This window comes from Protopterus annectens, chromosome 2.part1, assembly GCF_019279795.1.
Source record: "Protopterus annectens isolate FY-2018-M chromosome 2.part1, PAN1.0, whole genome shotgun sequence".
NCBI classification, from domain to species: domain Eukaryota; kingdom Metazoa; phylum Chordata; order Ceratodontiformes; family Protopteridae; genus Protopterus; species Protopterus annectens.
The window spans coordinates 776988706-777002773 of NC_056729.1; the positions used below are offsets into that span (position 1 = coordinate 776988706).

Consider the following 14068-nt stretch of genomic DNA (forward strand, 5'->3'; position numbering starts at 1 on the left):
TTACGGCAATGAACATGACCCTCTTTCAGTGGGGCTTTTTGCTGTTCTTTCCTGAGTGAATTGCCCAGTTTTGATCTAGCATGCTCTTCTGTTAAAGCTTATCAGCCATCTTTGCCTGTCTGGCACTAGATCCACCATTTTCTTCTAGATTTATGGTGAAACAGTTTCTAAAAGGCATTCTTCGTTTTAGACCTCCAAGAAAACACATTCCTTCTCCTTGAGATCTGTTCTTTAAAATCTGACCCAGTGACCTTTTGAACCAGCAGCTACTTCCATTTGGAAATTGTGTACCTGGAAAACTATCTTGTTGGTGGCTTTGACTTCTGCCAAAAGACTGTCTGAAATTCAGCCTTTTATGGCTTTTTCTGCTTTTCTTGTTTTTCACGGAGACTGGATGCATCTTGGAACCAATCTATCTTTGATGCCTAAAGTTGCTAATGTGTCTTTAAATAAAACTATCCCTCTTCCCTTTTCCTTCCATATCATAGAAAAGTGAGAGGATTCTTTGGGTTTGCAGAGACAGCTCAGATTCTACCTAGATGAGAGTAAAGGTATTAGAAAATCTGAGCAGCTTTTTTTTCATCTTTTCAAGACAAGAAATTGCGTGGTGGTTTCCAAGCAAACAGTTTGTTCGATTTCTGGAGCCATTTCCTTTTTTTACTCTCTTCATGGGAAACTGTATCCTCCTCCTGTTCAAGCTCATTCTACTATGGCAGTTACCACTTCTGAAGCTTTTTTAGGGTGTTGATGCTAGATCCATTCTGTAAGCTGCTGCTTGGTCTTCTGTGCATACTTTTACTAAGCACTTTATGCTGGATTTGTTTTCAAGGGTCAGTGCGCTTTTTGCTAGGTCCATCCTCCATGTTTTTTTGGAGGACTCCCCAGTTCCTTCTTGCTTATCCCATTCTTTACAGTAGCTTTAGTACTCTCCCTATAGTAAGGAGTACTGCAGCAGAGATTAATGAAGGACATAATATAGGTGTTTAAGAACTTACCATAAAAGCAGATCTCTTACTTATCACTGTTGCAGTATTCTGTATCTCCCTCCTTCCCTGTTGATTTTCTTTTTTTCTCCCCTGGCCAAGGGGCTTCATTTTCTTTTTCTGGATGTACATTAGCTGTGTTCTTTTATATCTCCTCTGCTGCTGTTTTAGGGCATTTTAGTTCTGAGGGTTTTGCACTTTGTTTGTATGTCAGTTATGTACCTGACACTTTCAAAGTAGGATGTACGTCTGATGCACTGCACATGAAAGGGCTCAGACTATGGCATAATTGCCTGGCATTCTGTTACCCTTGGCAGGATATCCCTATAGTAACACTGTGACAGTGATAAGTAAGATATTGAGTGTTTTGAGACGTTCTTGCAGAACTGTAGTTTTTAAAAAAAAAACTGATTATCTTCTGTTTATGGATCTTGTCAGGGATTTTGCATCCAGCACTGGTATTGTGCAATATTGTGTTGCTTTACTACACTTAGAAGTGACATGAAGAGAGTCTTGAATAGGTGTTTATTTTATACTAGAAGAACTAGCTAATGTTCAAATACACACATTCTTTTAGTTCTGTAAGAGCAGTGAACTGCAAATGCCATTCTGATTTATGTAATCAATAACTGCTTGTTGTCTTACTATCCTAGAAGTCTTCATAAAAAGCTAGGCTAAAAGGTCATAGGAGGTTACGAGGTTATTGGCCCTGAAGCCCTTATAAGCCTAGCCAAGGGTTTAGCCCATGTTTAGACAAATCAGCACCCAATGCCCCTGTCCAACAGGGACATGGGTGGAATCCCAGGGGTATATTTTCTGTTTCCCATCCAGTTATCCAGATTGCGCTTAAAAAGGGGTAAAGACGTACTCTGCTTGATATGGAGAGGCAGTCTATTCCATAGATGGGGAGTCTCTGGGACACAAATTTGTCCCGCCAACGAGTCTTGTTGATGTCACAGACCAGGTTGAGGCTGCGCGTGTGGGTTATTTGAGTGGAGCTTGACTTGCGAATATGCAGCAGTCCCATCAAGGTGGGGTCCGTGAATGCCTCGTATGCCTGACAGAGGTCACCTCTGAGGAGTCTGTATAAAACTGAGTAGAGGAATAGGGCTTTTAGCCTATCTGTGTATAAGAGCAAAATAGTATAAATATCTCACTCAAGGTCTAAATGCTCAGCACCAACAATCCACAGTGAAAATGAAAAAACTGCAGCAGACCACCACTGAAATGAGCTGTTTAATTACTCAATATAAAACAATAAAAATACAGATGAAAAATCCACACAGAGGTAAGCGCTTTCTGGTTCCTGCCCTCCATCAGATAATTTGTGTATTTGGTGTTTTTAAATTTAAACCTAATCTAAGCCAATCACAATTCAGTATTGCAACCACAGATGCTTAAGGGCGAGTTTCATTGGTATGACCTCATTTAGCCCTGGATATCTGTGGGCTGAAAACTCTATTATCCATTTGGTTTCTTCAACCTCAGTGATGCTCTTTATATCACCCCCCCCCCCGTGTTTAATTTAATGTTCCATATTGCCCTAAAAATAAAATTATGCCCTTCATTGTTGGAAATGTGTCTAAAGCATTATGCTCATTTTTCGTTCTTATAGCCGATAAATGTTGTACGAGTCTAACCTTGAACATACAATTTGTTTTACCTACATAATGGCATGAACACCCTTGGCAGTTAGCTAAATAAACTGTTTTTAGTCCTGCAATTAGCCTTAGCACCAAAATGATAGATCTTGCCTGTAATCGGATGTGTAAATTCTGTTCTCTTATTAATTTAACTGCAAGCTTTACATGAGCCACAACATGTTGTCCCTTCTCTATATATTAACTGCCGTTGATGCTCACTCCCTTCATGACTTTAAAATATCCTTTAAATTCCTATTTCTTCTGAACCCAAAATTCGGTCGTTCACCCACTATTCCTCTCATCTTGTCATCTGTCAACAAAATCCCCCAAATGTGCCTTGGAATGTCACATATTCCATGTATATTGTTGCTATATGTGAACATTAATCTAACTTTGTTCTCTCTAGCCATAGTTCATTGCTTAGTAGGCAGACTATTGTTACTGCTTCTTTTCATTCATGGACATATTGTATATTTTCTATAATCCAAACTTAGATTTTGTTACATTCTCCATCTCATCTCTGTTATACCCCCTGTTCAGAAAAAATGTTTTCTAAATTACTTATCTCAATCTCAAAGTCAGCATCTTCTGTACAATTTCTAGATATCCTCCCCATTTGACACATGATATTTCTAAATATAAACCTCGGGTGCATGCTATCATATGTCAGTATGCTGCACTTCCAGCAATCCTTCCTATACAAAGTAGTTTTTAAGCCTTCTATATCCTGTATTATCCTAACATCTAGGAAGTCTATCATAGTTCTAGAATAATTTACTGAAAACTTAAGAAATGTAGTGGTTGATTCCAGATAGAGTACAGACTCTTCCAACTCTCTCTCATCCCCCTTCCACAACATAAAAATGTCATCCACAAATCGCCTGTATAGACCTACTGTACTTATCCATACATTCTGTGACCCCAACACAAAGCATCGTTCCCAAAAGGATAGGACTAAGTTTGCATATGTATTGGCACAGGAGGTGCCCATGGCTACCCCTTGTACCTGCCTGTAGGTGTTCTTCACACACACAAACGCATTATATTATAATACTAAAACCAACAAGTTAGTCAGCAACTCCAGCTCCTTTCCTTGCATCAAGTGCAGATCCCTCAATAAATTGGAAATAGCTTGTAACCCATAATCATTGCTTAGAACTGTGAATAAGTTTTTAACATCTAATGTCACCATAATGTATCTTGCAGTATCATCCTCATCAATGCGTTTCTCAAGGAAGGCCAAAAAATGTCCTGTATCCCTAAATATCTCATCCATTGTTGTAATGTGGGGGGGTCAGTGTATATTCCAACCATATTGAGATCTTTTCAGTAACCCATCCCTTTCCTGATGGTGTGGGTCTAACAGGAGGGTTACATAGGTCCTTGTGTATTTTTGTCAAGGCTTTGAATATGATAGTCGGATGTTCTATCCACAGAAATTCTAGTAAATCCTTACCCATTAATCCTATGGCTTCCATGTATTTCAGCCTATCCTGAACTTCCTTAATCAAACCATTAACCATAACAGGTGAAATATGAACAAATGTGGTGGTATCTGATAGTAATTCTTCTAACTTAGCATGATAAACACTTCTGTTCATCACCATCACAGCTCCCCCTTTGTCCGCTTGTTTGATAATTAACTGAGTTCTTCTGCAAGGCTGTAAGTGCTTGCCTTTGTTGCACAGTTTGAAACTTCCTGTTAGCATCCTGTAGGTATAGTATAATCTCATGTTCACAGACTCTAATAAAAGTCTGTATGGTCGAACTAAGTAATGGAACAAAACAGCTAGGCTGTCTCAATGCAAACTGTTGTGATTGGCTATTATTACCATACATTTCTTTCAACATAACATTTCTACCAAATAACGTAATATCCATTATAATTTCACTAAAATTACTATCTCTGCTAGGCACAGATGTCAGACCCTTATTTAAAATATAAAGTTCATCTTTAGTAAGAATATGGTCAGATAAACTAAAAACAATACAGTCACCAGTCACTGAGAAATTCTCCTCTTCTTCTCCCCCCTGGTTTCACTGTGTGGGCGTTTCCCTTTGCCCTTCTTCTTTACTGGTGCTGGCAGTTGTGCAAAAAAATGTGCATTACTGTTCTCCACAACCAGGGCCTTGTGTCTAGCCCCCATATTTAATATCACGGAACTGGTATCCTCGTTGGTAACCGAATGCATTGAAGTTGCCACTTCCAAGGTTACGAGTGTAACATCTTTGTCCGTTACTGCCCTTGGTGATACGTTGCTGTTAACATTTTCCTTCTCACCATTACAACCTTCTGAAATATTATCTACTGCTCTCAACATAACCCTCGCCGCAGGTTATTTCTTTCTCATCAGAGGTTGTGCCTCCATCTTCATCTGGCGTCCTCTCTCATGGGTCGTCTCCCTGAAGACGTTGTTCCACCCACCTCAACACGTTGGCATCAATCTCCCGGTCTGTTCCTCAGTGGATAACAGTTGTGTATTGACAGAATTAGTTCCCTTTATATTGTCTCTCGGCCATAAAAAAAATCTGTCCAGACATAAAATCATTATAGTCCCCTCTGGAGTTTTTTTAACCTTAATTTGTTGCATCCTCTGATCTGTTGTCGAGAAGATGCAGTATGTCTCGTCTAAATGGTTGACATACTTCTCCTTAAAATCCATTTGCAGTTTACGTTGCAGCACCTCCACTTCCTTACTCAGCTGTTTCTCTTCTGGCGTGAAGAATTCCAGCAATAACTTTCATGTAGGAAAACCCAGTGTTAATGTTTATCTGCTGCCACTTTGCTAGAAGCTCGGGGTAGTGCTCGCCTTGGGTGGGCATACAGAATACTCTCATGCCCCTTGGTATGATCCCAAATTGTAGACAGGCCTCAAAATGCTTGTGTTGCCGTTGTAGGCATTTTAATTTATTAACCTTGTTAATAAATTCTTTTAATGTCCCTTCAAAACTGAGATCTAATTCTGTACTTACAGACCCCAAGGTTTGTTGCTCTGTAACCACATGTAGATCTAAGTTCAACAGTGGATTCACTGGCATAACTAGATTATTTCTGGCCCTTTTGGCCCAAGTAAACGTTGAAACATTAGATGCACCTTCCTTCTCCTTATTAATAGGATGAGTGTCCTCTATTAGTGTGTGACATCTTGAAATACACAAAAAGTCCAGAACAAAATAGTATAAAGATCTCACTCAAGGCCTAACTGCTCAGCACCAATAATCCACAGTGAAAATGAAAAAACTGCAGCAGACCACCACTAAAATGAACTGTTTAATTACTCAATATAAAACAATAAAAATACAGATGAAAAATCCACACAGAGATGAGTGCTTTCGGGCTCCTGCCCTTCATCAGATAATTTGTGTATTTGGTGTTTTTAAATTTAAACCTAATGTAAGCCAATCACAATTCAGTATTGCACACGCCAATTCTTAAGGGCGGATTTCATTGGTATGACCTCATTTAGCCCCGGATATCTGTGGGCTGAAAACTCTATTATCCATTTGGTTTCTTCAACCTCAGTGATGTTCTTTATATCACCCCTCCCCTAGTGTTCAATTCAATGTTCCATATTGCCCTGAAAATAAAATTATGCCCCTCATTGCTGGAAATGTCTATATAAAGCATTGTGCAACACTTGCAATCAAATTTTTGGGAACTTATCTGACTGGTTTGCATTATGTTCAAGAGTATTTATTTAATTCCACTTGCAAACATCCTTATAACTGTTAAATTCTAAACCTGTATTGCCACTGTTACATATACTTACACTTGGATTTATCATTTTACCTAATCTCATTCATTAATGGTACTCAAGTGTCTTACCACAGCTGTTTGTTTTGCATAATAAGCACCCATTCCTGTGGGGACTTGAATTACTTAAAAACAGAAGACAGTGAAGAGCAACTCAAAATATGTATCAGGGTCTTGTACTGCTCCTTCATTATATGTGGGGACATGACATCAATGTTGGCTTTCTATAGGAGTTTGTTACTAGTAGTAAAAATGTACACCTTCCATTAATGGATGTTGCTCTCTGTTTTTTCCCTTAAGGTCGAAGTGAGGGATCAAGAAATAGAACGTTTAGGACAGTCATTATGTGGTGGTCGCCCACATGATGTTATCTCTATTGAAGCTCGAAATAAAAGTAATGAAAAACTTATTGACCATTTAAATCTCCAGGTAAGTTATTTTCTTTAATCAGACTGATTTCCTTCTGAAATGAGGCTTTTCACTTTTCAATAAGAAAGTTTATCAGTGATTTTCTTTGTATTTCAGTGTACTGTTAGCCTTGATAATTTTATTCTCTTCCAGTAAAGTGCAGCTAATAGCCTTTACTATGACGACATAAGATTAACAGCTTAGTAGGATCAGATCTTACCTCACTTTTGTCCATTACTACTAATATGCCTTGACAAAGATTCTGTCCAACATCCATGACCTCATTTGTTGCTTTCAGCAGCATTAGCTGTATGTCCTTTCTTATCACTGTTGCTGTATTCATTATCTGTGGGATCTCATGCCAAAGGACAGCCCAACATCTGGCCAGTATACCAAAGCCTTTATATCCTTCTAGCGTTGTATATCAGGTGTATGCTGCCTGCAGGTGTAGGGCATAAAGGTGACATACATACATACACTCCATACTCAGGGCAACTTTGCCACCAGTCAAACTGCCACTGTTGAATGTTAGTTTGAATGCCCTTCATTGAGCTGGTTTCTATCAATCCATTTACAGAACCCATTGGGGTACCTTTTTCTTTTATTTGTACATGGGGTATGTCATTCAGGAACGGAAAGTGTCATTGTGGGAAGCAGATTCACCATAAACTGTCACAAGAAGTGTTTATTCTGCCTAGGTGCTTCACACAATCATATCCAGTGTATTATTTTCAGACTTTTATTCCCAAAATGCTTCACAGCCATCTGTTCTCTTTATCCATTTATCTTGAGAACCAACGTATCAAACTTTTGACCTGGGGTACCATGGCCAAATCCACCAGCACTGAAGTACAGACATCTGTTAAGAAGACCAAAAAGTCTCAGTCTGACTACTGCTGTCCAGCCTCTGCTTGGTAGTCTCTCTCAAGGGGAGTGAGGACCCCTAAGACTGTCCGGTGCAGACACCAAATTCCTCTGCTGCAACCCTGTTGGAGTCTGGCACCAAAGCTGCTTCTCATGTGTCCTATGAGACATTGTAAACGTCCACCACAGATATTGAGGGGGGATCACAGCTGATCATTTCCAAAGGGCCTAGGGGGATTTCCCAGATTCTGTTTAGGGAAGAGATCTGTGTTACCCTTCTTGAGTCTAGGCATGGATTATAGCCTCCTTGGTTGATCAGAGCTGAAGTTCTACTAAAGAAGAAGCAGAAAACTAAACACATTTGTCCCATTGCTAAGGATCCTCTAAAGGAATGGCAGGACTTTACCCAAGGCGTGTTCAATGCCTTGATGGCCTGGAATCCACCTCAAAGGTATCTATTCCTGCTTCTTCTTAGTCCTCTACTCCAGCCAAAAGGACTAATGAGTTTGATTCTTCTGATAAAGAGGTGGTTTCAGGCCATGAATCATTCGCATACTCCTCGCCAATTGTCTTCCTTTAGACTATGGGTCTGAGGAGGAGGATTCTTGAGTCCCAGTTCTCCCTTTGAGGAGTTGTCTTTTGGGGACCCAGTAGTTGGCCTGATGGAGCCTTTTATTTGGGATTGCTCACAGCTCTTTGATATTCAGAAGTTGTATTAATGAGCTGCTGCAGATGTGATCTCTTAAACCACCTGCTGTGTTACCCTTATGTTGGATGCCTTAGTGGATAGATTTGCAGTTGCCTCTTTGAGACCTGACTACCAAACTCTGGCCCCTGAGAAGCCTCACTCTTTTTATAAGGTGCCTGAGGCCTTTAAGTACCTCTTCAAATGTCCTCCTTCACACACTGCTGCGGTCTCTGTTTCTGCTGACAAGCCACCCACGCTTTTGCCCTCTTGCAAACTTCTTCCTTCTGATAACGATAGTAGGGCTATGTAGAGGCTGGGGGAAAGGTGTACACTTCTGCCACACTGGCCTTCAGGGCCATACATTATCAAAACCATATGCCCAGGTATGTTTTGACCCTTTTGTCTCAATTTGAGGGGGGGAGGGGGGTGTCGGACCTTGACTGAAGGTAAGACTTTTGCCCTGTCCTTATTGAATTCCACTTCTCAGGTTGCCCATCACTACATCAGTTGTAGTTGTGATGCAGCTGATGCATCTTCCGGAGCTGCTGCTTGAGGTTCATTTATGAGGAGGTACTGTCTGATTCACCTCCAGACTTTACCTGATGATATTAAAGCCAAGCTCCTAGATGCTCCTGTGGACAATCAGACTTCCTTTGATATGGCTGCTACTGACTTGTTTAAGACTCTGCAAGACAAAGGTTAAAGTGATGCACATTCTAAAACATTTTTGTTTTTCTCTTACCCAGATTTCAGAGAAACTATCCCAAGTCTGTCTTTGTGTGGAGGCAGCCTCGTCCAATTTCCAAGTGTGTATTCTCTGATAATTCCACCTAGAATTGTAAAACTCAAAAGCCTCCTTTTCAGAACAAATCTGCCTCCATCTCACATACTTCCAAACCTTCCTTCGGCAAGGTTCCCCTGTCTGTCATGTGTTCCCTGTCTCTTCCTGTCTGACAATAGATTACTTCAGACTCCTGGATTCTGTACATATGTTATGATTATTTCATGGTATAGAAATCCCCCTCTTAAGTCTTGTTAAACCTCCTCCAGACCAACTTCATTTTTTTGTTTCTGCAGGGCTTACTGGATCAGTACACTTGTCATCCCATTCAAAAATTCCAATGAGGAACATGGTCTTACTCCAAAGAGGAACAGGATTTTACCCAAGAGTGTTACTCCAGAATGTTTGAGGTTCCCCATAAAAGACAGGTCTTGGAGACTGGTCCTAGACCTGTTTTTTCTAAATTCTTTATTTTCTAAAGATTCCTTCCTTCTGGATGCGTTCCCGCCAGACTGCCCTCTTACTTCCACAAGCTTTTCTAGTCTTCCTTGACCAAAAGTATGCCAATCTTCATATTCCCACTCTCCCTCTGTTCTGGAAGTTTTTACATTTCTCTCTTTCTTCCACTCATTTTCAGTTCTCTGCTTTGCCCTTCGGTCTTTCTATTGCTCATGGCTGTGTTCACCAAATGTCTGGCCCCTGTCATGGCCTTTTGCAGGCTTCAGGGAATCAACCTGTTCCCATATCTGGAATGACCTGCTTCTTCAGGCTCCCTCTCAGTCCAGGTTTTTGAAGGATCTGCACTTCACCATGCTCCTTCTGCGCAGACTAGATTCAGCATAATTCTCAAGAAGTCGAGATTGATTCCTTCTCGGGACCACATTTTTCTGGGTTACAGAATCCACACCATTCCATTGCTGGCTTCTCTTCCTTCTCTCATGGTTCTGTTGGCATCAACCATTCCCATGCTTTCCTTTGCCAAGCTTCATATGCGGAAACTTCAGTGGTACCTAAATATGGTTTGGCTCCAGCATTGCCACCCTCTGGTGTTTCCAGTTTCCTTACTTCCTTGCCTCAAACTCTAGTTTCAGTGGTGGATTCAGAAGATCCTCCCATATTCTGGGACTGCATTCCTGCCCCGACTTGAGCTGTTCACAGAATCTCTTGATCTGGGGTGGGGAGGGCTCTTCCAGTAATCTAAGGGTTCAGGGCCTATGGCCCCTTCATCAGAGGTTAGAACACATCAACTTAAAAGAAATAAGGGTGTTCTTTCCTGCTATTTAGGCCTTCCATTCTCTGATTTCCAGGCCCTTTAAAGATATTTTACAGATAACACCACAGTCCTGTGACATACCAACAAACAGGGGGGAACAAAGTCTTATCTTCTTTGCAGACTAAACCTTCAGGCCTGAGATTTGGCTGTCTGCCATCTGGTAACCCTTCAGGAGGTCTGCATCCCTTCAGAACACAGTGTTGTGGCATACTCACTGAGCAGGTCAAGAATAGAACTTCATGAATGGATGCTTCAGAGAGAAGTGTTTGAATGTAGTACATCAGTAGGTTATTCCTAATTGGATGTTTTTCTCTTCCCTCTGAACAGGCAACTTCCTAACTTCTGTTCTAAAGTCCTAATGGAAGGTGGGTACCATGTCTTTTTCTTGGAAGGTAATGGTCCTGCATGCTTACCCTCCTCTTCGATTACTTGTCAGAGCATTGCAGAAGATCGGGTAGGACTCCCCAGGAATCTTTCTGGTGGCACCCTGTGTGTGTGTCAGATTATTAGGCTTTAAAAAAAAAATCTTTATTAAATTATCACATATGACATAGACAATCATACATTTATATAAATAAAAACCATATTGACATAATCTTAGTTGCAAACATACATCACAAGTCATGTTGACATAAGAGAGTCCCTGAAATCACAGACACTCAGGTTAAAACAGCCCTCTCCAAAACCAAAAACACAGCGTCAATGGGACCGGACGGTGTCCCAGGCTGCGTCCTACACAAGCTCAAAGACTAACTAACCCAAAACCTAAAAACACTGTTCAAACTCAGCCTCTCCACAGACTACATAGCCATAGAGTGGCACACAGCAACGGTTAATGTTAAGTTGCCAGTCTCGCCTTCATTCTTGCTGGATGGAGTTCGGAGCCGAACCTCGGCTCCAACTCGGCCTAAATCTCAAGAGCTATTTTTACCGGCTCGAGGCTATCCTATGTCCCATAATGCTAGGCGTCATATACCCAGATCTCGTTTGCCGCTTCAGCTACGAGGTTGCGTTTTTCACTGGCTCCAGGTCGTATTCAAATTTTTAATATTTCTACTTAGTTTTTTGTCAATTTTTTCTTAGTAGTTTTTGTCCTAGTAGTGTTAGTAATGTACCGGCTAGTTTTCCCCCCTTTCTCAGTAGTTTCTTCTCTCTCCACCCTTTAGGTGGATAGGCCTTTGGTCTACTTCTTTCTAGTTGGTAGTTAGGAGTTTCCCTTTAGTGTATGTGTGTGTGTGTGTGTGTGTGTGTGTGAAATATTGTTCCCTTTCCCTGTAGCGAAATTTAAAGTTGTTGTTGTAGTGGTCTTTTCAAGTGTCTTAAGCGTGTTTGTGTTTTTTGTGTGGTGCTTGACTGGACTTTCTGTCCCGGTCTTGTGGTATCATGTCCAAGGATACCAAGGTCTCGGGGGTTAAGAAGTGTGACTCGTGCTGTCAGAAGATGTCTCTGACAGACGGTCACACTTCTTGTGTGTATTGTTTGGGCCCTCTGCACCTGCAGGACTCTTGTTCTATCTGCCATGCCTTCAGTCCAAGAGTCCTGCAGGAATGCAGAAACAAGCTCATCCTTAGGGGCTTGCTAAAGCCTGAAGGTTCTCCGACAAAGCCTTCGTCCGGTAAACTTTCTAAGGCCGCCAAACTGTCGGCTCCATGTTCAGAGCCGGCGCCGAGTGGAGCTCCTTCTACCTCATCGGTTCTGGCTGGACCCGATGCATCAAGGCCTCAGTTGGCTCCGACTTTAGTGATGGAGCCGTCTCCGAGCCAAAAACGTTCCCAGTCTCCTTCCTTGGAGTCGGTGCATTCAGCTCCGAAGTCCCCTTTGCTATCGGAGCGGAGCCATAGGTCTCACTCCTCCCGGTCTTCCAGGCTGTCTGACCATGACCTCGAGAGGGTGGTCAATAGGTTCTTAAAGTCACAGGCGCTGGCCCAGATGTTGCATAGCCCTTCTCATCAGACAGCAGCTACCCCAACGCCTGGTCCAATTCCTCCTCCGACTCTTCCCTTGATCTCGGAGCTGGAGGTCGTCGGGGTTAGTAGCGTTGGGGTGTCGGAGCAGATACCACTCTTGTCGGCTCCGTTCCCTTCCTTGGTTCCGTCCTTGGAAGGATCCGGGCACCGAGACTCCCTCGCCGGCTCCGAGGGGCGAGTGGCATCGGACCCTTGTCCGACCCCGTTCTCCCTCTCTGAGCTTCGGCGCAGGTGAGTTTAGCCTCGGAGCCATCCCTCTCAGTGCCGGGAGGAGTCCTTATCTCTTCGGAGTTGGGTCCCTCTTCCCTTCCTGATAGGGGTGCCTTTGAGGTCATGAGGAGCGTGCTGGCTCCTGTACCGGCGCCACGGTCGACCCCGTCTGCCCCTCCCTCTATGGTGCCTGCTTCGGCCTCTGTCCACCCTCCCAAACCCCAGCGTGGAGAACCAACGCTCCAGGTAGAACCACTGGGCGTATCCTCCTCTTCCGATGCCTCCCCTGATCCTGCAGGGGAGCCCCCTCGAAAGAGAAAATGCAAGAGGAAGCATGTGGACTCCCCTGAGTCTGTCACATCAGACACCGACCTGGATGAGTTGGAAGGGTCCCCAAGATCCCCCTCTGAGGATGTCTCCTTTTCTGACATCCTGGAGATTCTTAAGCAGAGGGGAAACTGGTCTGCCCTCAACCCTTCCGAGGATGAGTCGGTGTACCCAGATGCGTTTGGTTCTCGCCCTTCCCCCTCCTGGGTGTCTCTGCCTTTCGACCCACTCATGGATGTGGTGGCTCGAAAGGCGTAGACGGCCCCGGACACTATGGAACCAACTCCCCAGAGGCCTACAAAATTTATTACAGCCCCTTCTGACAAGCCGTTTCTAACTAAGGGCGTCCCTGTTGATGCCATGGTGGTGGCAGCGGCCACTAAGAAGGAGTTGGCTGACCCTTCAGTACCTGTCCATCCCCCTAATAAGGAATCTAGGACTATGGACAGGTATGGTAAGTGGATGTTTTCAGCGATCTTTGCCATGCGGTCGCTGAATTATTTGTGCCATTTCACCCGTCTTCAAAGAGACCTTCTCAAAGAACTGGGTGACACCTTACAGGACCCATCAGCTGTGGGGTCTCAGGAAAAGATCAACTCCCAGCTGGCAACCCTGAACTCGATTGTCAACACCTCCATGCGGCTCATTTCCTATGCAGCCAATGGGGCGAGTAGGGCTGCAGGCGCAGGCGTTGCTCTAAGGAGACATGCCTGGATGCGGCTTTGTAACTTTGCTGACCCCTTCAAGGCGTCCTTCACTAACACCCCCTTTGATGTTTCTGCCTTGTTTGGACCCCAAGTGAAGGATACGTTGACCAGGTCGAGCAGGAAGGCAAGACACTCTCTGCCGTGGGAGTCCGTTTTTCCACCCCTTCTAGACCATACCATAAGGGTCAGAAGAGTGGCAAAATGTGGTTCCGCAAACCTCAGGGAGTGGTGCCTGACGCACGTGGTGAGCTTCCCTCCAGTGGCAGAGGAGGGAACAATAATAGACGCCGCCCGAGGGGCAGAGGGGGTTCACAGAATCAGGGTAGCAGAGAATCCTTCTCTGACAAACCCTTCCAGCACCCCTGAGGAGCTGCCCGACTGTCCACCTTCGGAGGCAGTCAGGGGAAGACTATCACTGAACCCAGAAGCCTGGCATTCCCTCACACAAGACCAATGGGTGTGG

The 14068-nt window shown here is 43.4% G+C and overlaps 1 protein-coding gene across 1 annotated transcript in view; it reads left to right on the top strand.

Moving 5' to 3' along the window:
* CEP135 (centrosomal protein 135) overlaps window positions 1-14068 on the top strand; it is a 2183066-nt gene that overhangs the window by 301062 nt on the left and 1867936 nt on the right. The window contains 1 exon segment of the mRNA XM_044062480.1: window positions 6681-6809. Within this exon segment, the coding sequence (XP_043918415.1) occupies window positions 6681-6809 (129 nt within the window).